This window comes from Lytechinus variegatus, chromosome 6 (assembly GCF_018143015.1).
Source record: "Lytechinus variegatus isolate NC3 chromosome 6, Lvar_3.0, whole genome shotgun sequence".
Classification (NCBI taxonomy): Eukaryota; Metazoa; Echinodermata; class Echinoidea; order Temnopleuroida; family Toxopneustidae; genus Lytechinus; species Lytechinus variegatus.
In genome coordinates this window covers 37,753,018-37,781,015 of record NC_054745.1, presented here as the reverse complement: position 1 = coordinate 37,781,015, position 27,998 = coordinate 37,753,018, and the positions used below count along the sequence as shown (strand labels likewise).

The window sequence follows — 27,998 nt, the reverse complement described above, 5'->3', positions numbered from 1 at the left end:
GACGAGGCTCTATCCCTTTAATTGTTGAACGCCAAACAGGGTAGCAGCAACTCCCATCTTTTAACGTATTTTGGTCTGACGCGGCCGAGGTTTGAACCCCCGACCTCCCGGTTGTGAGACGGATGCTCTACCAACTGAGCCAACACATCGCCATGCGCCATGTAGCTGTTGATTTTTAAAAGGTTCGAATGGACTCATGACGTAAAAACGACCAGAATATAGGTCATGAAGATGATGATCTCTTAAAGGTTTGAAGAACGTCCATGCTATGACGTAAAAACTTCCAACATATGCTTCACGTAGGTGATGATGACTAAGAAGTTTCCAAGGAGGTCCATGCAATGACGTAAAAATAACCATCATAATATGCCATGTAGCTGTTGATTTTTAAAAGGTTAGAATGAACTATATGACGTAAAACGTCCAGAATATGCGTCATGAAGATGATGATCTGTCTGAGGTTTGAAGAACGTCCATGCTATGACGTAAAAACTTCCAATATATGCTTCACGCAGGCGATGATGTGAAAGAGGTTTAAAGGAGGTCCATTCCATGACGTAAAAACATAATACGCCATGTATGTAGATGATGATCTTTAAGAGGGTTGAATGAACCTATGGCGTTAAAAACATGCACCATGAAGATGATGATCTCTCAGAGGTTTGAAAGGGTTCCATAATATGACATATATGAAAACTTTCAGCGTATGCCTCACTTGCTGACTTTGTGAATGTGTCTACGTGGTTGGAAGATAGTCCATATTGTGGAGCAAAAACATCAAACATAATGCCCCATAAAAGTGTAGATAATGATCTTCAAGAGGTTTGAATGACCTTGTGACGTAAAAATGTTCAAAATATGCGCCATGAACACCATGATCTCTCAGAGGTTTAAAAGGATTCCATAATATGACGTATGGAAACCTTTATCATATGCATCACTTTACGGTGACTGTGTCTCCCTGGTTGGAAGATGATTGTGACGTCAAGAGGTCTGGCGCCTAGGTCCATCACATGACGTAAACACGTCCAAGATATATGGCATGTCATTGATCATGATCTCTGAGAGTTTGAAGGTCGTCCATCTCATGACGTAAAAACATCCAACATATCCTCTGTCGTGTAGTTTCTCAAACATTCAAGGGAATATTTCCAAAGATGTTCTTGCTTCCAACGGTCGCTGTCAACAGTAGAGAAAGAATAGGTCTATATAGTGAAGTTCGAAAAAAAATCATTGTAAAATTATTTGTAATATATATATATATATATATGCTATAAAATCTTTCATTTTATTGGGTATATTTTCTTTATTCTCTGACCCCCTGAAATTTTAAACTTTCCCTTTTTTATATAACACTCCTCCTATTTCGTACACGGTTAGCCTTTCGTGCAACACAATTTAAGTCATGGAGCAAATATCTACACTTGGAAACCTTGTATGGTATTTCGAACATCTATTTCACTACTGACCAACCCCTACCCCATATCATTTTCATTAATTTTTCAAAGAAAATAGCAGAAGGACCCCCTTTAAAAATAATAATGACAAATTTACAAAACAATACACAAATAATGATAGATAATAATAATATTAATAATTATTATGAACATAAATGAATGAATAAATAGATTAAAAGAATCATGAAAAAAATGAAACAAAAAACAAAGACAATAAAAAACGATTTTTTTTTTCAAACCTACCGCGGTTGTGACATCAGCCAATGTGGTTTCGAGCTTTCAAAATAGAGGGCGCTCTTCCCATCGTAGGCCGGATTTACAGCAGCATGGAGTGTAGTAAGTGCGCCTTTGAATGGATTGCGCAGCATATCTGGTGATAAAATGACACGACATTTCAAGAATCATTAAGGAATTCTCCAAGGCCTATATCCAAAATATGCTCTTGCATATTTTTATCGTTTCCAGAAATGATGTTTAAGGGCTACATGTACTTTCGGTTGAAAAAGGAAAGAATGCAAGGATTTCAGAGCATGGCTTAACCGTGAACCAGAAAAGCCTGGTGGTTAAGTCGCTGCCCGGAAAGCAGTAGATGGCAGGTTCGAATCTCACTGGTTCCAATTTTTTCTGACTTATGATTTATGATTTTCATACAGATCGAACATACTGATCTTATGATTTTCATTACAGATCGAGCATACTGATTTTAAACAAATAGGAGTATTGCCGAAAATTTGTTAAACAAATTATAATCTCCTCCTATAAAAGCCTCTTAATTTACTGGAAAGAGCCCAGTTACAGTATGTTAAGCGTCTTTCCGTGACCCATTATATCATAATGACGATACTGAGACTATTCTACAAAAAAGAACATGATTAAGCGTTGCAGTTAGGATTTTTTTCTGTAACATGTGTTAAACCATGATGATAATGACATTTTTAAAATTAAATACACACACAAATTGTAACCTTATAATACATAATACACAACTAAGACCCTTTTAAAAAAAATCGAAATTAAGGTAACTTTATCATTATGACAAGGCAACTTATCTAAGCAGCGAATCACAATTCAAGGATCCCATGTTAGTTTAATAATGGCAGAGTTACTATGGTAATTTTTGCAAAACTTTATTTAACATTTTTGTGCAAATTTGTATGTAACACGAAATTTGATTTTTGAACACAACATATGAGAGCATCATGTAGTTGCATCTTTCGCGCCACGAAAAACTCACGTGTCGACATTCCAAGTCTCGCAAACATCCGAGGCATTAAAGGAATTCGCTGTCCTTCACGCTTCACAAGCTCAGTCTCCACAACCCCTGGGTGCAGCGAAAACACACTGATGCCTGATCCTTCCAAGCGTCTTTCAAGAGAAAACATTTGCATGATCTGTATACAAAAAAATATTTAAAAACTAAAAGATCGTTCGTTCATAAATAATAAGAATACTTCCCAAGGTCAAATAGGGCCACCCCTGTCAAGACTGCAGTTAGCAGCAGAAAATTTCCAGGCAATTCTTCGGATTTTCTTTGTTTGTGTTGAGAGCAAAAGTTCAAATTTATTTCAATAAAAATAATAAATTCAATTCACCTTAATTCGAATAAACATTCATTTTCTACAAATTCAACAAATATCATTTTCAACATTAATTATGCAGAATCATTCCTTCATTAAGGAATTGCATTTGTTAATAGTAGAAGGTGTAAATTCCCGAAAAGCTAAAGTAAATAATCAAAATACAGATTTCAGTTTCAGTTTTATTTTTTTTCTCATTCCCAACAAAACAGTAGACAAAATCCATCATAAATACAGTTATAACAATTTAAATGTAATAAAGAAACATGTAACACAATATATATATATATATATATATATATATATATATATATATATATTCATCTAAATTATACATTTGAAACTTAATATGGATTATGGAATATTTGTGGCTGAAAATTAATGTATTTTGTGCTGAAAGTGTTTTTAGTAAAGGTAAATGAAATTCTTCAGACTGTCTAGTGGGATATTTATGAATAGTTTGATTCTTTATAAACATGTCATGAAAAACTAAGGGAAGGGCACCAGAATTGAATTTATACATAAATTCTCCAAGATGAAACAAGAAGAGATCGTTTACTTTGAGAATATAATGTTCAAGGAAAAGTGGATCTGAGTGGGCACGAAACGGAGCATTGCAGATTATACGAATTACTTTTTTGTAACAATATAATTTTTTCTAACAGAGTTTGATGGGTGTTTCCCCAAAGCAAAAGTCCATGATTTAAGTAGGGTAAAACAAGAGAATAATGAAGAATAAGCAAAGATCGTTGTGGGAGATGTGATTTTAGTTTGTTAATGATACCAATATTTCGAGAGATTGTTTTGCAAATATTTTCAATATGTAACTTCCAGGAGAGCTTGCTATCAACCAAAACACCTAAAAATTTTGTATGAGAAACCTGCTCAAGAGGGGTATTGTCAAACATAATTTGTGTCGGTAATGAAGCTAGGGAGTTACTAAATACTATGTAATTCGTCTTCAAAAGATTTCATGACAGTTTATTGGTTCTTTATATCCATCGTGCCTTCCAGTATACTCTGAGAAGTGGCGTTATAATGATCCAACAAAATAAAGGGGTAAAACAAGATGACATGTAAGAATTTGGGACTTTTAAAATAAAAATATAATTTTGGAATACAATAAATGATATTTTCTATATTTTAAAGCACATTTTACCCTTTTCTATTTCTCTCTTTCATCCATCTTGTTTTAATATTTAGTCAGTAATTTAACACCTCATGACAAAAAACTTGAAATATATATATATATAAAGTTGTACAGCTGTTACACAATTAAACTTGTAAACATAATAACAAACATACCTGGTAAAGCTTTGTGTTAGAATAAACTGTGGTTTTGTTTGCAGTATTCAAACACTGCATATCGTCTTCATTCCACCTTGCAAAACTATACGCCAATGAAGAGACGAGAACGATCCTTGTGTTTGGACCGGAGCTCTTTAGCACCGGAAGTAAATGCAAGGTCAACAGGAAGTGGGATAGGTAATTGACCTGGAAGTGAATCTCTATTCCGTCAACACTTGGTTCTTGTAATATCAGTGAAAGAGAAAGAAGCAATGTTACTAAACATTAATCACTATGTTTATATATATTTTAGCTAATCAGTTTGTTTCCTTTGTAAACGGAGAGGTGAAAGGTCATAGGCTGTCAACCATTACGTGTATGCCGTATCTATTGCCCTTTTATCGCAACCAAATTACTGCTTACCGTTTTTCCTCGTAGTATACCATTTTCTATCTTCTTACCCTATTGAGGAAAAAAAGTCGCCTCTGTCATTATTTCATAAAGCATACAACATCTTAGGCGTTTGGGTGAATGTAATTTCAGGCATCTAGATCAACAGGTCTACGATCATGTGTGGGTCAATATTTCAAGGAGCTGGGAATAAACTCTGATGATTATTGATTACAGTTTCTCATTCGCAGCGGGTGGCAGATATATATGTTAAGCTTTGCATGCATAGTATAGCCTAGCGCTGCATAGTGCACCTCCCCCCCCCCCTCTCTCCCTCTGTGTGTGTGTGTGGGTGTGTTTGCGTGCCTATGTGTATACGTGTATTTGGTTAATTGGTGTTGTCTATCTTGATTCCCCTTTTCTGTATATTTATACTTTACCGTCCGGTCCAAATGCCATTCCGGCGTTACACACGAGGATATGCAGGTGAATTCCTCTGGCTTTGAAAGACTCCGCAAAGTTCGTCGTACTTGCAAGTGACCCGAGGTCAAGGTTCATGTAATCAAGGTCAAGTTCATCCACCTGGTTAATAAATCGTAAGTTCGAAGTGATTTGATGTTTGATAATCAAACTCTTTAACGGGTGATAAGGAGAAGTCAAACACTAGCTGTAGAACGTTGAATGCACTCTTTCTATTATATTTTTACCATTTCTGTTTGTTTAGATTTCGATCCTGTAAAGGAAAGCCTGAAATGTAAATACCATAAGAGAATGTTCTCGAAGAACCCTGAAATAAATTATTTAACAAATTAAAAGAAGTATTGCCGGATTTTATGATAATTAAAAATACTAACAAAAAAAAAATTCAATTAATATTAGGTAGCAATGACATGGACATAAGCAAATTATGTGTTATAGGAATAAGTTATATGTACGTGGAGAGACTTAGGATGCTTGAAAGTAAAATATGATATTATACTTATGTATTTGTATATGGGTGTATTAATGTTTAGGTATATTAATTATGTTTAACTATATTGTATGCATTTATATATTTCGCATCTAACATTTCATCCAAGATTTGTATTTTTCTTTTGTTTTTTTTTCTTTGTATATTTTTTTTGTATGTAAATACCTCGTTGTCACTATGTTATGTTTATACTGTATTTTTATTTTTTCTTATGTTTCTTTGTTGTTGATGATGATCCTTATGTCAGGATTTGATATCAATAAACTTTTGAATTTGAATTTGAATTGTATATATATATAGAGAGAGAGGGAGGGAGAGAGAGGGGGGTCGGGGTGGGTGTAATTGGGGAAAGGGTGGTTTTAAAAAGGGTTGACAGAGTCTTACCTGTATTTTCACTCTCGACCTTTTGTTCAGCTCCCATTCATCGGTATGTTCTTCTTTCATCCGATCGATTGCCTGCGTGGAAGTAAAAATGATAATTATCATGATTACGGCAAATTTGCAGAATGAAAAGACTTCATTGATGGAACATTCTAATTAAATAACATAGATTCTCTTTACCACACTGCAAAAACACTGGAGTTGATTTAACACCAACACTGGAGTTGATTTAACACCAACACTGGAGTTGATTTAACACCAGCCCGGTGTTTACATCGGTCCGCACCAAAGAACAATTAAAACAACACCAGTCAGTGATTAAACCGAGATTGGTTTAGTGTTAGCTTAACACCAATCCGGTATTGTTTCAATACCTCTCTGGTGTGGACCGATATAGATAACAGGCAGGTGTTAAATCAACACCGGCGTTTTTGCTGTGCAGAATCTCGATAACACCTAAAATCTTACTGCACAGTGTAATCTTGCATGTCATGCATTGTGTAAAATTACAGAAAACTGTTATTTTGTGCATAAAATCTGATAAATTTCTTGTGATAAAACGTCGTCTTTAAGATAGATAATAATATAATGAAATGATAAATGTCATCTGATCTTACCCTACACAAAAAATATCTTTACCCATCTTCAATCCCATCATCAAGGAAAGTAATCAGTACATTGAGCCCATTGAAGATTTTCTTACCTCAAGAGCTTTCATCTCTGACCTACACGCCATTATGACCTTAGCTCCCATCTGCGCCAGGGACTTGGCCGTCTCGTAACCGATACCTTTAAAACAAAATCAGATTTTGAAAGTTCTATGCTGGGCATACGGACATTAATTGAACAAAAATCATTGTTGAAATCATATGAAATGAAATAACATAAAATCATTACTTTCATTCATGTCTACTCTACGCGTCTCAGTGATAGAAAAAAACAGTGTCTGCTAATAATGGGAAATGTACTAATGATCACAAATACGACGATAAAGAAACACAACGATAAACATTGACACTATTTTGAATTAATGGTAATGTCAATAACATCATTATTAATAATAATGATGACAATTATATTAATCATAATATTAATAATGATGATAATATCAATGTAAGTTTTACTTTGAAAATAAAAAAGGCCATTTCATATTTATCACATGTTATATGGACAAAAATACTGTTTCAAATGTTGAGGTTTTGGGCAAAAAATGTTGAGGTTTTGGGTAAAATACATGAATATAATAGAGGGCTTCGAAATGTGGTCCTATCGCAGAATGTGCCGGATATCAAGGAAAGAAAGGAAATTAAACGATGATGACCTGAAACTAATGGATCTCACACGGAGATATATTAATATCAAACTCTCATATTATGGCCATACCATCAGAAGACACGACTCTGTGCCACAGAAAATCATGGAGGGAAAACTTGAAATCAGATGGGGAAGGGGACGTAACAGGAAGAGTTGGCTAGGAAATATTGAAGAGATGACAGGCAGAAAGAAAAACGAATACTGTGAGATAGCACTGGACAGAGACAGATGGAAAACCACGACATCCAAACTCAAGTGTACCTCAGATAAATGTTGATTTGAATCAATGGAGAAAAATGCTGAAAATTTCATCAAAATTAGATGTAAAATTAGACAGTTATGACACTTTGAAGTTTCGCTTATTTTTCTTAGAACAGTTATATGCACAATTCAGTCATATGCAACTGAGAGAATCGATGATGACCCTCACTCACTATTTCCTTTGTTTTTATTGTTTTAATTATTCAAAATTTCTTCTTTTTTACAGATTTGACAATGATGACAAATTTGACTGAACCAGAGAATGTAAAGCAGTGGCAATTCATCATGTTCAGGGAGGAATGAAAATGTGTTCCACAGGACAATGGGGAGAAAATTAGCATATTTCATATTTCAATTAATACGTTACAAAAAATAGTGAGTGTGTGATGTCATTAGTTTCCTCATTTGCATACCGACCGGGATGTGCAAGTAACCGTTTTGTGAAATTAAGCGAAATTTAAATAATGTCATAACTTCTTGTTTTACATCCGATTTTGATGAAATTTTCAGCGTTCTACTTCTTTGATTTTCTCTTCCTATTCAAATCAACTTGTTGTTGGAGTGGAATTGTCCTTCTAAGAGATGGAACAGAGGTAAGGTAAGATAATTGCTCAAACCTGCATTTGCCCCAGTAACGATGGCAACTCTACCTCTCAGATCTACTTCCGGTAATTCTGGCTGGGTGCTTAGGCGGGATCCCATCTTTGATCAGGTTGACGTACGTAACCATTCCTGAGTAGTGTTAGATGAAAGTAATTCACTGACTTATATCCCTTTATTCTACACAGGGGAACACCCCCCCCACATAAAAAAAACATCTGGAAATAAAAAAGACTTTAAAAAGTAACAGCACTGTTTGGGGATTTTTTTCTAGAATAACCACTTTCATGACTTTAGTAAATAATAGGCCTCAATATATATAAATATATATATATATATATATATAAGGCTGGGGGCCCGGGTTCGATTCCCGGCAGATACATTTTTTCGGCATCACAATTTTTCCAAAGGGTTGATAGCTCTGGGGAACCTTGATTAAGCTACGCCTACCATTGTTCTCTTCATCAATTTCTTTACACAATATTTAAAATAAGAGAGTTGCCAAAGCTGTTGTACATGTAAAGATTTACACACATTTGTATACGTTCTCCAATACGTGTACTGTATCAAAGCACTAGCTTTGTATCAAAGAAATAGCTTTGATCCAGCTGAGGCATGGCGGCTTGTCATTGTTCAAAACCAAACTTCACCCGACAAAGGAAATTATAATTGGTATGGTGTCAAAAATCTGACGGTCAATTGGATCAGGCTCGCCTAGCCACTAAACCTTCTCTGTGGTCTAGTGGTTAAGGCACCGGCGTTCAAAGCTGGGAGCCCGGGTTCGATTCCCGGCAGAGACATTTTTCGGCATCACAATTTTTCAAAGGTCTGGGGAACCTTGATTTAAGCTACGACTACCATTGTTCTCTTCATCAATTTTTTTACACAATATATATATATATATGTGTGTGCGTATATATATATATATAAATACGCACACACACATATATATATATATTTATTTATTTATTCACTTTCCAAATTTTCGGTAGTCATCTCAAATGTTGGAAAAAAAATGACTTGTTGGCATGCAAACTTTCCTTACTCGTAAATATTATTTGTTTCGCATTTCTAAGGTCTTAATATTGCCAATACGTGGAAAACCAAGATGCTTATATTTTATATATATATATAATATATGCCCTTTTTCTTCTTTCGGTGCTGCCACACAATATGCCGATCAATCTCAAAAGACATTTGCCGAAAAAATCCGGAATATTCATTTGATTTTTTTTTTCGATTATCCGAATTCTTCAGAGTGACACGCATTTGTCTATTGATAGAAAGAATAACAGTTCAGCTAGTAAACAAATAAAAATAGGTTATATATATATTTACTTGCACTGCTGCGGTTATCAGAATAGGTTTCCACAAGTGATTCCACAAGACATCACATACACAAAACAAGAGCAGACATAATTATGTACGATTCTATTACACTAGTCATGCGTGTGCTAGAAACCCATGGTACCAGCAAAATGTTCAGGAAACTATGCCTGTATGCATGGTGTAAAAAACTGCCGCAACAATAATAGGTCATTATAGCTATACCGTATGCTATAGTAGTTTAAGGGAGTATATATAGACAAGTAGTAGCGGCAGCAGCAACATGTCAGATTTGTATAAATTAGATGAAAAATAATACGAAAGAAGAAATGGAAAGATAGGAAGTTGAGGTGGTAGTAGTAGTAGTAGTAGTTGTTGTTGTTTTTGGAGTAGTAGTAGTAGTAGTTGTTGTTGTTGTTGGAGTAGTAGTAGTTGTTGTTGTTGTTGGAGTAGTAGTAGAAGTAGTAGTAGTAGTAGTAGTAGTAGTAGTTGTTGTTGTTGTTGTTGGAGTACTAGTGGTAGTAGTAGTTGTTGTTGTTTTTGGAGTAGTAGTAGTAGCGGTAGTGGTAGTATTAGTAGTAATAGTAATAGTAGTAAAGTAGTAGGAATACTAGTAAAGCAGTAGTAGAAGTTTTGTCGGAGAAAAAAAAGGCGTGAAGGTCTAGAATTCGCTGCAGCCCTTAAGAATGTTAAGTAAGCAGTTAATCCAACAATAATTCCTCGTAATCCTAAAGAACCTTTTTAACTGGAAACGACCCCTTTCCCATTTTTACGTCATATTATCCCTTCTTTTAACACTGCATGGTAAAGGAGGAGTTTTTTCTCATCAGGCCATAGGTAGACTTGGCTTAAATTGCGTATTTTACGTTGTATGAGCTACGCGATTATTGCTAATGTCTTTTAGACATGTTAGACCTAGCTCACGAATTATGATGAAAAAGTATATACGCATATTCAAATTGTATAATATCGCAAGCCCGAGTGTGAAGGAAATTAAGAATGACTCTTGTTGTTCTCTGCATACAGACATGATATACATACAGCTTATAGGCCTATAGTCATGTCAACTTGAAAAGAAAAAAAAATATATTTTTTCACTCAAACACATCCGAAATATGACTATATTCTTATAATAGCAAAGAACTTATATGAAATTACTATTTCAATATCATGATACATGTAAACATACCTGGTTCATTCTACTACAGGCCCACTGTCAGAACCCATTGATCATGGGCTCATATTCGCTACCAGAGGTGAGGAGAATTAAGCCGGTAAAATATTATATTGCAACTACGTTTCGTGCTTTTAAAGGTGAGAGGATATGTTTCGCGGAAGCATTGTTGCAATGCTGTATCAAAAAAAAAAAATCGTGTGGTGAATAGTTTCCGCTATCTTACAAACGTGGACTTATAGCAAATTTGGAGCCATATATTCAGCCTTTTATGAGCATGATTAAAGACGCCCGACTTTACCGGAGACGGTACGTCTTTTTTCATACTTAAAACACATTTTTGTATAAATATAAACGATTTAATTAATTTTATCATTACTCTTTTCTCTTTATTATTACTAATATCATTATCACTATTATATTATTATCATTATTATCATTTTCATTGTTATCGATATTACTATTATTATTATTCTTATTATCATTTTTTCATAGTCTTGTAAACGGACGTAATTAAATATAAATAAACATTTTTTTTTACTTCATGTGAAAAATAAAACCCCGGGAATCTGACAAACTACAACTTACATGTTCGGGCTGTGCTTTAATGTCCTGTATAAAGTAGTACACAACATACTGATTTTAACCTCCCCCCCCCCAAAAAAAAAAAATATAAATAAATAAATAAATTAAAAAAAAATTAAAAAATCCGGACAGATCGATTGTCTCTTTAATACCACTTCAACCTTGGTTTCCTACCAAGGTTCAAAGTACATTGATAATGCCTTTTCTATTGGTTTATTTGTCATTTATCTTTATTTATCAAGTTCATATTATTTTTTTTCTCGGCTAAGAGTGATCTAAATACCGGGTGAGTTTTCAGGAAACAATGAAACAGTAGTTACAAGCCCATGAAATCAATGCATCTGATTGGCTCAGAGCCAATGGCTCGAATTCACAAGGGTGGTTTTGAAAATCCACGGTTGAGTCCATTGTTTATGCAGATTTCTTGTATAAATTACGCTTAATTTAGCGCGTATCGGGCGCTTGTACAAAAAATGTCCAATGCTGATGCGCGCTTTTGTCACAGTGAGCCAAATTTGCGCCTGTTACCATGGTTAGATACGCTATTTTATCCATAAGTTCACTGTTTGAAGAGTGAACTCACTATTCAAATCAGTTGGCGCATGAATAAAATAGCGTGGATAACCACGCGGCAACGGGCATCAATTTGGCGCACTGTCACAAAGTGCACATCAGCATTGGATATTTTTTTTTATAATTATACGCGGTAAAATTAGCGCAATTTATGCTGTAAAACCTGCATAAACCATGAACTCAACAGTAGATTTTCAAAACCACTGTTGCGAATTCGGGCCATATGTCTGTTAAAGTTGCTGACAAGAATGAAGGCCTCATGCCTAAATGTGAAGTTATGCTTATATATAAATGTACATAGACACACCCCCTACAACTACCCATCCCCCAAACACACACCCACACACTCCTACCGACACCCACATCCACGCACACACACAGCTAAACACTTCTCAACAAATGGAAAATAGACTAGTAGGCATAGCTTTAATCAACTTGTATTATGATGAAAAGTAGTATATCGACATATACTTTAGACATAATAATTCCATGTAAATGACAGGATTAATAATATTAGTATATATATATATGTATATATATGAAGGGTTCAGTTGCGAAAGGGGTTAGGTCCATTGTTCATCAAATGTGAATAAAAGTGGCTAAGAAAAATCACCTTTTTTATTCAAAAGAGATTGGATTCATTTCAGTTTGCTTCCAAAAGGGGTTAGGTTCACAATGATAATGTTTGAAAAAAAATATAAGAAACAAAAGGAAGACAGAATTCTTTTATACCCAATTTTATGTTCACATGATAGGGTAGTACAACATGACAATTCAGTCTCTCATAAGAATATTGCAATAAGTGAGAATAAAAGATTTAATTTTTCTCTGAATGATCCAAAGTGTACCTAACCTCTTTTGCAACCAAACTCTTCATATATGTATGTGTATGTATATATATATACATATAACACATTTTAAACTCTACGTATATTACAAGTTTTTGTGAGTCCTCTTAAACCCTACAAATATACAGTTTCGACAATTTTAAGCTTAAAATCTTCTAATCCAAAAGAAGATGCAAACAAGCTGTTATTCTTGTTATGGAAAGTCAATATTGAAGATACACATTGGATCATAACTAAATTGATGTATCCATTGAGATCAATCGTTTATGGTGAATAATATCAGTGAGAATAAAAATAGTTAATGCATACATATTTCTAGTAGTTGTTAATAATGATAATGTATGTGTGTATATAAATATGTGTGTGTACCGTGTGAGTAGAAAAAAAATTGACACCTCACAAATCCCTAATTTAAGTAAAAACATGTCATGAACGCATTATCATTATATATGGGCTGAAAATGTAGTTTCTCATAAATAATTCAATACCATATCGATGTGTTTTATCTTCATGCTTGGATAATCAGTAGGTATTCTTTGGAGTAATGTAAATTCTGATTTGCGCCAAAGTAAGGCATGACTGCAATGAATGAATCCAGATGCCAATGATGTTATAATCCTACATGAGTTAGTAAACACATTTGCTTTTCCCTTTTCAATGAAATTAACTTGTGAATTGATACTAAAATGTGCTTGTAAAACTATTTTAATGTAAATTACAGATAAAATGTTTTGAAATAGATTTCAATGCAACCATTGTAATATTATGACGTCCTCGACATCTGGATTCACTAATTGTAGTTATGCATTACTTTGGGGCGAATTTACATCTCTGCAAAGAATACCTCCTGGTCATCCAAGCGATAAAATATACCACATAAATATGGTATCGATTGTTAAGGAAAGCATACTTTCCTGTATATGATAATTATGTGTTCATGACATAATTTTCCTTAAATTGGGAATTTTGAGGTGTCAAATTATTATTATCATTTTTTTTTTGGGGGGGGGGTACACACACGATATGTGTGTGTATATATATATGTGTGTGTGTGTGTGTGTGATAGCACCCTGTATCCCAAAGGACAGAAACTTTCAAGAAATCGTATTATTAAATATTTAGTTACTTTTTTTAAATTACACTAGGCCTATTATCACATAATGCATTGGACTCCGTGGTGGAGGTCTTCTCTACTCAGTTCAATTCTTTTAACACATCTTCTGTGATGTAATCCTTCAGACAATCGAGAGAGTATTCCCATAAAAGCTCCTGCTTTACCTTGTCTCTGTGTAAAAAAAAGAAGAAATTATAATATTAAACGGTAAGCCCTTAAAAAACACCCCCAAAATATCAGCAACAAATAATACAGAAAAATGAGTGCTGAGGTATGACGTCATACTGAGCAGATGAAAACGCATATCATGCATATGCAGGCTATTTAGTATATACATTACGATCCACAACAAACTGGACATAGCGGCTTGTATTCTAAAGTCTGGTTTAATTCAAACTCTGGCCAGTTTTTTTTTTTTTATGTTTTTTGGTCTGGATGTATGGATAGCCATTTGTGTAATGCATCTCTTATAGTAGAAGTTATATTTCTCAGCACCTTTTACAATAAAAGCATTTTTAAACATTTTTGGCTTCCCATAATTTTAGCACAGATTTAGACCATGGTCGTAGTTAAACGTGACTCCGGAATACGGCCCTATGAATATGAAAATAAACATAATAAACTTTACAAAAAAGCTGTAATAATGATTGACTAGCATGTATTTGTAGAAAAAAACGTCAGCATATATTTTTTTCTTTCTTTCTTTAATATGTGTTTGGTGTACGTTTTAGGCCTACCTCTTTAGCTCTTGAGTCAACTAAGAACAAACATAATCTTTGATGATATCAGCACTGAATTTCCGGGAGGGCAATGAGCCCATACCCATCAAATACACTTTATAAAAAATAAGTGGTGCTGAATTTGAACGAATTGGGTGTTACTTCGGATAAGGACTACTCTTCAGGAAGCTAAAGTAGTCGCATCGTAAGTAATGAGAATAACCTTTTTTTCTCTCTTCCTCTTTTTACGTTTTTGTTGGGGTGTTTTGGAAGAACAAAATGTGATACTTATTTCAAATAATCCTGTCAAGTCTATAAAGATTTAAAAGACATTATGGTGAAGTATACATAATGATATGTAAGCATGTTTGTTTCATTTTATATCTCTTGATGTTTTTCGGCATCTGTTCTGTTTGAGGGTGTGTGCGTGCGTGTGTTTTTTTTTCAAGAATAGTATTTCATGCAGATCGGTTAAACATAAAATCACCTTTTACCTGGGTAAAGCAGTAAGATTTCGCGGCCTGGAGCTCGCGAAATAGAGCGCCGTTTTAGAATCATATGCCGGGTTAGCAGCGGCATGAAGTCCAGTCAAAGCCCCGTCGAAAGGCGTCCTAATCATTCCTGTAAAAAAAAAAAGATTAATTAATGCAATTATATCAAGTATTTGTTATTTTCTAGAAGAAAATGTAATGTAATAACTGAAAGAGTAGTATTTACTGAATAAAAGCACACTATAGATACTACTACTACTACTACTACTACTACTACTTAATGAATTCTACTACTAGTATAGTAGTACTATTACTACTATAATTGCTACTTCTTTCTACTCTCCTACTTATCTGATGTTTTACGCTGGAAGGACACTGGGTTTATACATTACCTACGTACTTAATGACTTTGTTGCCCTCAGGAAAACTCTGCTCCCTCTTGTGATTGGTTGACCTGGGCGTGCGTTGAACTCTGTATCAACCATACCCGGATGTACCGAAAACACGCCGACCTTTGACCCCTCTAGTCTTCTTGCCAGACAGAACATCTGCATGATCTACTGAAAAAGATATCATATATATATATATATATATATATAAATAACCGGTAATTAACTTTCCTATATACCCTCTTCGTCTAGTTTCAATTTTTGTCTCATCTCATATGCTCTAATCCTATTCAAAAACAGTCTAAAAGCAATTCAAGTGATTATCTTTTATTTTTAATTATTTTTGTTTGCTTGCTTGCCAAATTTTCTCGTGGAAGAAATGAACTTCTATATTGGGTGAAACCTTATTGTGGGGGGCTTGTTAAATTTTCCTTGGGAAAATTATGAAGCCCCTTTCGAAAGTTAAAAAGACAAAATAAATATAAAACTAAATTGATATTATACCAGGGGCCGTTTCATAAAGCTGTTCGTAAGTTAAAGAGCGACTTCAAGTAAAGAACGACTGGTGATCCTTTCTTACGCGCAAACCATCGCCAATGAATATACCATTTACCACTTACAAGACAGGATCACCAGTCGTTCTTAAAGTCGCTATTATCTTACGAACAGCTTTACGAAACACCCACCTGGTGAAGAGTAGACAGAACGACATTTAGCTCTTTGTCGAACCATTTTCATGTGTATGTATTGTTTTCGTTGTTACCATATTTTATATTTGTGTTTATTCACAAAGGGCCTCAACGAAAACCAGCTTGTTGCTGATTGAGCTACCCTTCTTTTGAATATTTCAAATAAATAAATAAATTTTCATTAAATAATGATATAGAACTTGTAAGGCATACGTTTATCTACCTTTTAGGTGCTCAAGGCGCTCCTTTATTACCCCCGGCTAAGCTAGTCAACCTATCAACCTATTTTCCTTTTAAATGAAAGCATACCATGGCTGGGAATCGAACCCTTTTCCCTTAGATTGAAAGACGAGAGTCTTAACCGCTTGACCGCCACGTACCAACTATTGTATCTAAAAAAAACACTAATTCAAGAGAAACCATTTTGATATCGTGGAAACTAGTTATTAAAAAAAAAAACACTACTTGCCTGGTATAGTTTCGTTGTCCCATAAATTATCATCTTATCTTTCTCATTGAAGCATTGCAAGTCTTTCGGATCCCACTTTGAATTCCGATACATTAAAGACGATATCAGAACAATCCGTGTATCGATACCAGTTGACTTCATAACCGGAAGTAAATGAAGTATAAGCAGGAAGTGAGAGAGATAGTTAACCTGGAAGTGAATCTCGAATCCGTCTGCTGTCGGCTCTGAAAGAGAAGTACATAAAGAATAAGAAGAGAAATTATGAGAGATCGTTGACCCGGAAGTAAACTTTGAATCCGTCTGCAGTCGGCTCTGGAAGAGGAATGGACACGGACGTGTCACACGGTAGCAGATTTGATTGAATTAGGGGCGAATCGATTACTTCCCTGATAATTACAAAAAACAATATGATATTATTTCATTAATATCAATCAATATGATGAAGAAAATTAAAAAAGAATCGGCACGCTTAAGATTTCGGCAAAATCTGATTTCAAATTACAAAAAAACTAAATATGGTTTTAAGCATTATATCAGTATTATGCAGGGGCTTCAGGAAAAGAACACGTACATACTGTGTATTGTGGATAGTTGTTTACAACTCGTCAACTACATTTTGAATATTGCATTTTTATATGATAAAATCGGTATAATCGCACAAGAGAAATGGTATTTTTAAGGCATCATCAAATCTCCCATTTCCACATCACTGCTTTGTATAAATTCAAAATAAGGATGGATGGCGATTTTGGCGATTAACACGTACCATCTGGTCCCCATCCCATTCCAGCGTTGCATATGAGCACGTGGAGAGGATATCCCTTAGTCTTGTACTCCTCGACAAACGTCATAGTACTTGCTAATGACCCGAGGTCAAGGGTCATGAATTCTACATCCAGATCTTCTGCCTGTTTATGTGAAAAAAAAATTATTGAAAAACCTTGTTTTATTTGATAAATTGAACAATTTATTTCACAGTTTCTTTCGACCGGGCGCCTGGTGAAAATGGAATAATTGGCGTTTTTAACCATTAACCCCTACTCAACATGCTCAAGCAAAATGACGGGATAAATCAGGATGTAATCGTTTGTTCTAACTTTCTTAATTCCAACCAATAAATTAGTCAAACAAATGCTAAAGGGGTGGTTGTAGATAAAATTTAACAACACTATCAAAATACTGCATTAGAAGCCACAGCAATGTAACGACTGAAAAACGCAGATATTTGGATTTTAACGGTAAGAAAATTTTAACCTTGAAATATCAAAATATTAACAATACTGACCCATTCGCAAAGCTTTATTTGACGGGCTTTAACCTTTGGTGCACCCATTCAAACAGTTAATTACGATTTAATTAAAAGATCATCTTCACCTCCATTGACACACAATTGGGTCATTACAAAGAACTACCGGGTAATTTCGCTTAACTTTGTATCGGAGATGAAATGGGCAATTGAAGTGAACAACAAACTGTATTTACAACCAACCAACGTAGAGGGCCGACACACTGGCCGTGTGTAACGCCCTCTACGTTTGTTGTTTACAACCTTGATACATATCCTTGCGTCATTCTGCGAAGATTTCTCTTTGCCGTGCTCGTCTTTCATTCGTTGTAAGGCCTGTCGAATCAATAAGAAATGTAATGAAAATTAGTATTTATTAGAGATATTCACCTTACTGCATAGGTCTCGTTTCTAAGACAATACTTTCATCTCTTATCTTTCACTTCTACTGCTTCCCTGCTTTCCATCTCCCCTGACAAAGAACTCTTTGTATTCACCTCTACACACAGCAAAAAATGTGGTGTTAACCGATGTACAGAGAGGACCACGCCAGTTATTTTACACCGGTGTTAAATTGGTGGTGTTAGTTTTACACCTATAGGTGTTATTACAACACCTTTGGTTGTTACATTTACACTCTTTGGTGTTATGTTCAATCTTTAAGGTGTAATTTTAACACCTCAGGGTTTGGTCCTCTATTAGCACCAATTGGTGTCAGTTTTAACACCACAATTTTTACAGTGTAGTACACTGTATAGATACTACAAGTAAGATGCTGAAATGGCCCTGAGTAAATCAGTCTTGTAAATGCAATCATTGAGTGCACAGGTGTATTATTTAAGCGTGCTATATTCTAGTATAGTATTTCAAATATACTAGGAACATAACTTATTAATTAATTAATTAGTTTTCTTTGGAGAGAGTGGTCTCTACGGTATTCTACTGAATTTACTCAATCCTACGGACTGATAAATATTTCATGCATGCTAGCTCTAAGTTTTGAGTAGTTAAACAAAAGTTTCAAAGGGAAGAATCAATCGTTCAATGAAACGCCCTTTGTTCCCAGTCCCCCCCCCCGCATCGAAGCTACAGTGTATATTGTGTTAACGCTTATATACCTTTATGAATATATATACATTTATATATATATATACATATATATATATATATATATATATATATATATATAATATATATTTGCATTGTGATGAAAAAAAATAACCTAAAAACATTATGTCAGTGAAAACAGGAACCACTTTTCTTTTCAGCTCTTTTAGTTTCAGTTTGTGAATTCTTGTACAGGATGCCATTCCGAAAATGAATAGCAACGAAAATGTAATTCATGCATACTACTAATCCATACCTCATTTGCTTTTACTTCAGAACGGCACGCTAATATGACCTTTGACCCCATCTGGGCAAGCGCCTTCGCAGTCTCATAGCCGATTCCTTTATTTTGAGAAAAATATAGTTTGATTGAATATGTTGAATTGGGCGAACACGTCTGTATTTAGGAGCAACAGAAAATTATTCGACTGAAATACAAAATATACATATATGTATATATGTATATATATATATATATATATATATATATATATATATATATATATATATATATATATATATAATTGTTCAAACTTAAACTGTCATATCGATAATAATCTTCAGCATTATCATGAGCTTTCAATTCAAACATATAACCTACCAGTGTTTGACCACGGTTATGATTGCGGTCTTTGCTCCGAAGTAGTGTAAAGAGTAATTTGAGTTTCTACTTTTAATATTAAATGTAACCTATATAACCTACCTGTATTTGCACCGGTTACGATTACGGTCTTCCCTCCGAAGTCAATGTCGGGTAACCGAGGCGGAGTGCCAAAGCTTCCTCCCATCCTAGGATTGAGTATATAAACACTACTTTTAGTACATTAATAATAACTTTTTATTATACAATAGCACCTGAACTTTAAAGAGGACACAATATACTGTCATGGCTGAAGTAGAGGTCAGTCGAGAACAAATACTGTTAAAAATGTTTTAAACAACACTGTCTACTATGTGAATCGCACAGTAGTTGTTTAAACAACTTACACTATACAGTTTAAACAATTGTTTACAGTTTTAAACATCCAGGCCTCAATTATTGATAATTAAATATTGAATTTAAAATGGGTTGTTTAAGATTTTTTTTTTGGCCCTCGAATGAATGGTTAAAACATAACACCCCCCTTCCCCCCAAAAAAAGAACATAGCAAATAATCGAATAAATAAACAAATGAAATAAAATATCAAAAAATTGAATCAATAGATGCATAATCACTTTCGTTATTATTTGCCTATGATTTTTATCATTTTGCGTCTCCAAAGCCCTGACAAAGACCAATAAAATTGATAGAAAGCTTCGAAATTAAAGGAATTGAACATTTTGCTACATCTCGCAGCCTCTCTACTTCTGTCAGTCACACATACGCTGCCAATGCAAATTTACGCTATTTACGCACACACCGACACACACACGCACACACACACACACACACATGTATATATATATATATATATATATATATATACATACATATATATTGTGTTGCATATGAAGATGTCAAGTTGTTCATTTATTCAGGGAACCTTATAAGAACTTTCTCTTTACAGGAAGTTCCAACATCGTTCCACCGGTTTTACATTTTATATAACATAGTATTATGTTTTATTGCTGAAAATTTGAAGCGAATTAGATTCAATCAATCAGTCAATCAACCAATTAGTCAATCAGAATCAGTCAATTAATCAGTCAGTCAGTCAATCAACCAATCATCCAATCAATCAATCACTCAATCAATCATATAATCAATCATCAATCAATCAATCATCCCATCAATCAATCATCCAATCAATCAATCAATCATCCAAGCAATCATCCAATCAATCATTCATTCAATCAATCAATCAATCATCCAATCAATCATCCATTCAATCAATCATCCCATTAATCATCCAATCAATCAATCACTCAATCAATCAATCATCAAATCAATCATCAAATCAATCATTCAATCAATCATTCAATCAATCACTCAATCAATCAATCATCCAATCAATCAATCATCCAATCAATCAATCATCCAATCAATCAATCAATCATCCAATCAATCAATCACCCAATCAATGATCCAATCAATCACTCAATCAATCATTCATCCAATCAATCATCCAATCAATTACTCAATCAATCGCTCAATCAATCAATTTAATCAATCAGTCAATCAATCAATCAGTCAATCAATCATCCAATCAATCAATCAGTCAATCAATCAATCAGTTATCCTATTAATCAATCATCCAATCGATCAATCAATCAACCAATCAATCATACAATCAGTGTCAGAATACCCCCCCCCCCCCTTCAATAAATTAATCAATCAATCATTCATTTAATCACTCAATCAATCACTCACTCACTCAATCATTCATGCAATCAATTAATCAATCACTCAATCAATCACTCATCCAATCAATAAATAAATCAATCAATCATACAATCAGTGTCAGAATACCCCCCCCCCTTCCCCTAGTCCTTCTATTGCCAAACTTCAAGTTTATGCACACCATACACTCTACTCAATTTATTTTGTTTCTTGATTACACTAGTAGAGACATTTAACTAGAGTTGCACAGGCGAAATAGACTCTGGGCCGGGCCGGCCAAAGCTATTATAATACTTCCAATGACATACCAGCTGCTGGTTTGGTGTTTCGTTGGTGTAACTTTAGCAATATAAATCATATAATAATCCAGTAGTATAATCGATTATTCTTGCATATTAAAAAAAATAGAGTGGTCTGTACGCACCTCTTTGGAATGCAGTTACGCAGTTTCTAACTCTGTTCGTGTGTGCTCCGATAGAAAGGTTTTCTCCGTTGTGTTTACGCGAGTCATTTCACGTATTATTATTATAATAATGACCATTCTAAGGTCGTTATTATGATAAGATGATCGTCGAATACCCTCAACAGTAGAAAAGATATTGTACTTTTGTTAACGTGAACTTTGAACACACGAACAGATATGCATGAATTTCTCTTCTTGCCTTTTCCGTGCAGGGATTATGTCCATGACCATGATGTCATTACCGATGGAGTTACACCATTAACGCAATCGACTGAAAACCGAACGCTCTATCATTTGTGTGTGTGTGTGTGTCTGGTCTGTGTGTGTGTGTGGGGGCGGGTCGGTATATTAGCGTGAGTGGGAAGTGGCGCATTTTTTTATTTTATCATAAAATTTATTCAGTTTCATTAACGTCGGACCAATGACTTTTCTGCAACTATCAAACCAAGATTTGGTGAACTTATATTGTTTATAAACGGCCAATATTAATTTTTTGTTACGAAAAATATCCGCCTGTATAAATTTGTCAAAATACTATGATATTTTGTAAAATTATTTGTATTATGAATAATTATTGGACTAATGTGAACAATGACTTAAGTGACATTGTAATATTTTGCAATGAACCGTTACTATGATTTTGAACTAAATGATTTAATAAATACAATTACAAAACAAAACGAAAATCATAGACAAGCTATCTGTATACCCTTCCCTTTTCTCCTCACTATACACCCCCCCCCCTCTACATATAAATATACATAACTTTCTCTCTCTCTCTCTCTCTCTCTCCCTCTCACTCCCTCGCCTTTCCACAATAGGATTTTTTCGTAAAATTCGACGGGGCGGATTATACAACATAGAAAATCTATTGTGAAAAAGCACTTGATGACTGACAAAGCAGCCCTTGTTGACAATCGGTTAAGAATACAACACAATCATGACCTCCAGACAATGAAATATTTGCATTTTATCGACAGCTTAAGCCCCAGTCACATATAAACACGGATCCTCACGGATCAACACGGCAATACCGACATGATCCGGGGAGGTCCGGGATAGTTTTGCCCTGGATGACTGTAAACACGGCATCAACACGGCAGCGTCACACAGATCTACACGGACCATGCCGGCAGAGCACAGACCAACACGTCAGCAACACGGACCTACACGTCAGCTACACGGATCAACACGACAGCTACAAGGACCAACACGGACCAACACGTCAGCAACACGGACCAACACGTCAGCTACACGGACTATCCCGGATTGCTTATCTACCCGGCACTCCACGGATGACGCCGGATATTTTTGACAATAAAAAACTGCCGTTTTGGCCTCCCGGACGTTCAATGACCAACACGGACCACCAAGGATGCCCAAGGCACCGACACGGATCTCTCCCCGGATCAGATCCGTGGTCGTTTTGGGTGGTCCGGGGTCTATATGTGACTGGGACTTTACGACGATTGTAGCAGCCCCGAAAAAGTATTTTCCCACCGCAGTTTCGAATATTCATGTCTTGCGTCTTCGCGCTATTCATGAACAGCTGTTCATTGTGGTTTGACGGAATTTTTTTTAATAGATTGTGTGTGTTGCAAAAAAAAATCTACGAAGCTGGTCGCCAATCACTATATCTCCCGGGGAACGCGGCCGTTAAGCTTACAATGAGTTTGGATTGATCTGCCGATCGAAACTATAGAAAGCCATCATTGCCCCCATCTAAAATACATGTTTGTATAAATATGGTGCATAATTAAACATTCATCGTTTTCTCGAAAATTTGGTCCGTTCGCCTTTGTTTATCTTTATGATTTCTCCAACGACTTCCCACCTCACCAATTCATTAGCTCACCAAGAATAAAGAGATCGGGTGGTGGTGTCGGTGTATGCCTTCATCGAAATTTCACCATTCTTGGAAAGGACTTTGGCACTCTTGAATCGTTTGAATATCTCATTTCAGCTGAACATGAAAAGCCTTTTCACCTGGTGGAGATCTACAGACCACAGAGAACTATAGATCGACGATCAACATCTTCCATCTTTCTTGATGAATTTGCTATCTTTCTTGAAGTGCTGGCTTCTGAACCCAACCATCTTGTGATCTGCGGCGACTTTAATTTTCATGTCAACGATGATAGAGACCGAGAGGCAGTTTTGTTTCTGGATCTGATTTCGTCTGCAAACTTGATCCAGCACATTGACTTTCCTACACATCAGAAGGGTCATACTTTGGACTTGATTCTTACAAGAGCATCTGATGATGTGATTTCTACTGTCTCATCATTAAACTTTCTTGCTCCTGACCACTCATCTGTCAACTTAACATCAAGAAGCCGGATTCAATAAAAATTAAGATCAGTTTTCGCAAACTGAAAGACATTGACATCCAAGCTTTCCGTGAGGACATTCTAGAATCTGAATTTTACAGATCATCTGCTTATGACCTTGAACAGCAGGTTGTTCAGTATAACAGGGTACTACAAGCTTTACTCGATAAGCATGCCCCTCTGATTACTAGATGTGTAACTGCTAGGCCTCACTCTCGTTGGTTCACTGACGATCTTCGGAAAAGTAAGCATAGAGTTAGACGACTAGAGAGAAGATATCGTCACTCCAGAGCAGAAATCGGTCGCGAGATCCTGAAAGATGAATGTCGTCTCTATAGCAACCAACTTGCCGAGGCTAAAGCAGAGTATTACTCTGAACAACTTGACGATTGTGATGCTCATCAACTTTTTCAAAGAGTTGATCGTTTGTCTTCTACCTCAGCAAGGAACGTCCTACCATCAGATGATGACCAACATCGATCTCTTGCTGATCGTTTTCCAAATTTCTTCAGCGCAAAGATTGATGTTCTTTTCAGGTCCCTTGAGAGTCTACCATCAAGCAATCTCGACCACGTCAATTTTCGAAGCACTCGTCATCGGTTTGATGCTTTTTCTCTTGTAACACAGGGCCAAGTTCACAGAGCTATCAAAGAATCTCGTTCAACTTCCACCCGACTCAACCCAAAACCTACTTAGCTACTTAACAACTTAATGAGTTAACTCCTGTTATAACAGGTATTGTGAATGCTTCCCTCGGCAATGGTCATTTTCCTGATTCTCTCAAGCATGCTCATGTAACGCCACTCCACTCTTGAAGTCCACAAAACTGAGTTCTGATGATCTAAAGAGCTACAGACATGTCTCCAATCTTCAGTTCCTGGGAAAGACTGTAGAGAGACTTGTGTTAAAACAATTCCAGGCTTATTTGTCTGAGCATAATCTTTATTCTGAGAAGCAGTCAGGATACCGACCGCATCATACCTTGCTAAAAGTTTCGAACGATATCCTTCTTTCCCTCGATTAAGGCGATGAAGCGATTCTGTTGCTGTTGGACTATTCTGCAGCCTTTGACACGGTGAGTCATGATGCCCTTCTAAGTCGTTTACATGAAAGGGTGGGACTTGAGAACTCAGCCCTGGAATGGTTTCGTTCTTACCTCGCTAACAGAACCCAGTCTGTTTTTATTAATGGCTCTGAATCGATTGTCAGCTCTTCTAACTTCGGAGTACCTCAAGGGTCCATCATCGGTCAGATAGCATTTACACTCTTCTCATCTCCATTAGAGGATGTCATCAAACACCATGACATTTCATGTATGACTTATGCAGATGACACTCAAATTTACCTAGTGTTGAAGAAGGAGGACCATGCTGTGGCGCTACAAAGACTCAGTGCATGTTTTACAGACATTAAGAATGGGTCCATACAGAATGGATTAAAGTTAAATGAACGTAAAACAGAACGTTTGCACTTTGTGAGCAGGCATAGGACTTGTAGTCCGATCGGCGATATTTCTTTGATGGTACTGATATAGAATGCTCTACGGCTGCTAAAAACCTAGGGGTCATGTTAGATAATAATATGTCTCTAAAGACCCATGTGAACAACGTCTGCATATCTACCTCGTTTGCATTGCATGAAATCGGTAGCATCCGTCCATTCCTTACAAAAAAGACCACCCAGAGGCTTGTTCAGGCATTGGTCATGTCTCGCATAGCCTTTTGCAACAGTCTTCTGTATGGTCTGCCTTATACACAGATTAACAAACTGCAGGGAATACAAAATTCAGCTGTTAGGCTTATTGCTAAACGTCGTTCACGTGAGTCTGCACTCCACTGCTAAGAAATCTTCATACATGTATGCTAAGGTGTGACGCACCCAAGTCTGAATGTAGACTAGTAGTAATAAAAAGGTTCGCGGCTAGAGATCAAATAGGGCCTACACAAACACGGCTTCCCTGTCTTTAAAAGACGTGTCATCGATTGTGAGGATTTGGGGTGACTTAGGAGTTGGAGAAGTTGAGGTTGTTGTGTGCTGCGATGTAGAGTTGGTCCTGGCCACGTAACATATTTGGGACCTTGTCCAGGAGTCGGAAAACAAGCCAGTTTTCATGTCGAGGTAGTTCGTTTTCGTATTCCGTATACCGGTTATTACGTACAGTACATGTAGTATCATGCGCTAGCGCTGCGTGCAGTCACAGAGATACGATCTTACGTATACGTAAGCTCCCGAAGGGAGCTAGAGGGGCAACTCTTTTCGCGCGTTTTTGATTTTCCATAGGTTTTGTACATAACAAACATGGCTGCCATTTGTCCAATTTGAAGGTTGATTTTGGAAGGTCAATGTTTAATTCATGAGTAATGACGTCAAAATACGCACAATGCACTTGTATGATTGGATAAAACGCTAATGTTTTATTCATGTCCTCATGCATTAAACATTTTTTTCCGTCCCACAATTCCCTACGATATCTGTGCGAAGTGTCGTTCTTTTTGATTCTGCGAAATTCAACTTTTTGAAATACAATAGCAAGTCTAATTATCTGTTTTTAGAATTGATGTTCGAAAACATGATTTCTGAGTGAACTTCAAAGGAGCAGAAAATCTTGGAGGAAACATTAATATCAATCTAATGACATTCCATAGAAATAAAAGTAAGTTAAGTTCAATTCCTTACTTTGATCTTAGTTGAAATTGTTGTGTGTTTGCTGGGGTTCGGCGTCGATTGCATGGCTTTATGTTCAGTTTACGGTACAACGCAAACCACAATTTCCATATTTCCATTTCTTTTTCCTGTCCTGATCCTAAATAAGTCTGAAATCTGACTGACATATTTTCTCAGAAAATAACATATTTTTCGTAGAACTAAGTTGGTTAATTGGGATGCTTCATGTCCGCCCTTATTAAATCTGTATTTCAATTCTTATTGTCAAATATCAGGGGTAGATGTGGACTTGTTTAACGGCAAAGCTGCATCAAAATTAAGCCAAATACCGATTACCGATATAGCCAGAGCGGTATGCGGACTTTGATATCGCCGGTGCCAGCCGGCTGCGAAATTGCGGATGTAGGCTAGGTCATTAGGTGTTGGAAATTAATTGTCAAACAAGATTGAGTTGAAATTTGAAGTTATAGGCCATGGGCCTAGTACTGATTTTTCGACACCGCTATTTCAATATAATTATCTGCATTTAAAATGAAATGAAATTAAATCTGAATGAACTGAATTTGTTTGGAATGATATTGGTAGATTTTTCCATGCTCATGCCATGGGACATGGAATGATTTGAGACAGATGTTAACGTTTTTCTTTTTTAAATAAAAGTAAGGCCCAAGGATAGGTCTAACTTAGATATAGATTTTGAAAAATAAAATTCTAGATCTGTCTGGTTTGACTTCTTTTCTACAAAGATTTAAGTTACCTTTATTTTAGTTCCTGGCTGGATCATTGGACTAAAATATAATTAGCCTAGCAACGGAGTTTAATGATTCTTTTTTTCGGGGGGGGGGGGACATTTCTTTGTCAGGGTTCAAACTGCTCAATTGTTTTTGGAAGGGTTGAAAAAAATTATAGTGTCCTATTTTGAATTGTTTAAGTATAAGGCTAAGCAGAGAGAGCAGCTGATCCAATTGATTTATCTTTATTGTCCTCACTTGATGTTTTTTTGTGGTGAAAGGAAAGGGTCATTTAAACCTGCCAGCAAGTGAGCTAACCCTTTTAAAAAATATAAATCAAACTTAAAGAGGAACTCACTTAACGTAGAGATTCAAATCAGACATGTTTATAGACGAGTGCAAAAAATTTATAATTGTCTCGCACTGATGAACGAGCGAAAGCCATATTATCATCACACAAATGATAATTATCCTACATCTGTC

At 35.7% G+C, this 27,998-nt stretch overlaps 2 protein-coding genes across 2 annotated transcripts; both read right to left on the bottom strand.

Annotated features, from left to right (window-relative positions):
* Nucleotides 1-74: 74 nt before the first annotated feature.
* On the bottom strand, nt 75-11,019 carry LOC121417430 (retinol dehydrogenase 12-like). The gene is made up of 9 exons (XM_041611139.1): nt 10,753-11,019; nt 8,255-8,369; nt 6,766-6,851; nt 6,066-6,137; nt 5,152-5,293; nt 4,340-4,563; nt 2,692-2,848; nt 1,701-1,827; nt 75-1,179 (listed from the first exon to the last, which is right to left on the bottom strand). The coding sequence occupies exons 2-9, from the start codon at nt 8,337-8,339 to the stop codon at nt 1,086-1,088; spliced, it is 987 nt and encodes a 328-aa protein (XP_041467073.1). The 5' UTR covers nt 8,340-8,369; nt 10,753-11,019; the 3' UTR covers nt 75-1,085.
* A 1,619-nt stretch (nt 11,020-12,638) lies between these two features.
* LOC121416627 (retinol dehydrogenase 14-like) lies at nt 12,639-21,975 on the bottom strand. Its single transcript, XM_041610109.1, has 9 exons — nt 21,752-21,975; nt 19,710-19,795; nt 19,263-19,348; nt 18,164-18,235; nt 17,381-17,522; nt 16,615-16,838; nt 15,468-15,624; nt 15,071-15,197; nt 12,639-14,028 (listed from the first exon to the last, which is right to left on the bottom strand). Exons 2-9 carry the CDS (start codon nt 19,792-19,794, stop codon nt 13,938-13,940), a joined length of 984 nt encoding a protein of 327 aa, XP_041466043.1. The 5' UTR covers nt 19,795; nt 21,752-21,975; the 3' UTR covers nt 12,639-13,937.
* Nucleotides 21,976-27,998: the final 6,023 nt, after the last annotated feature.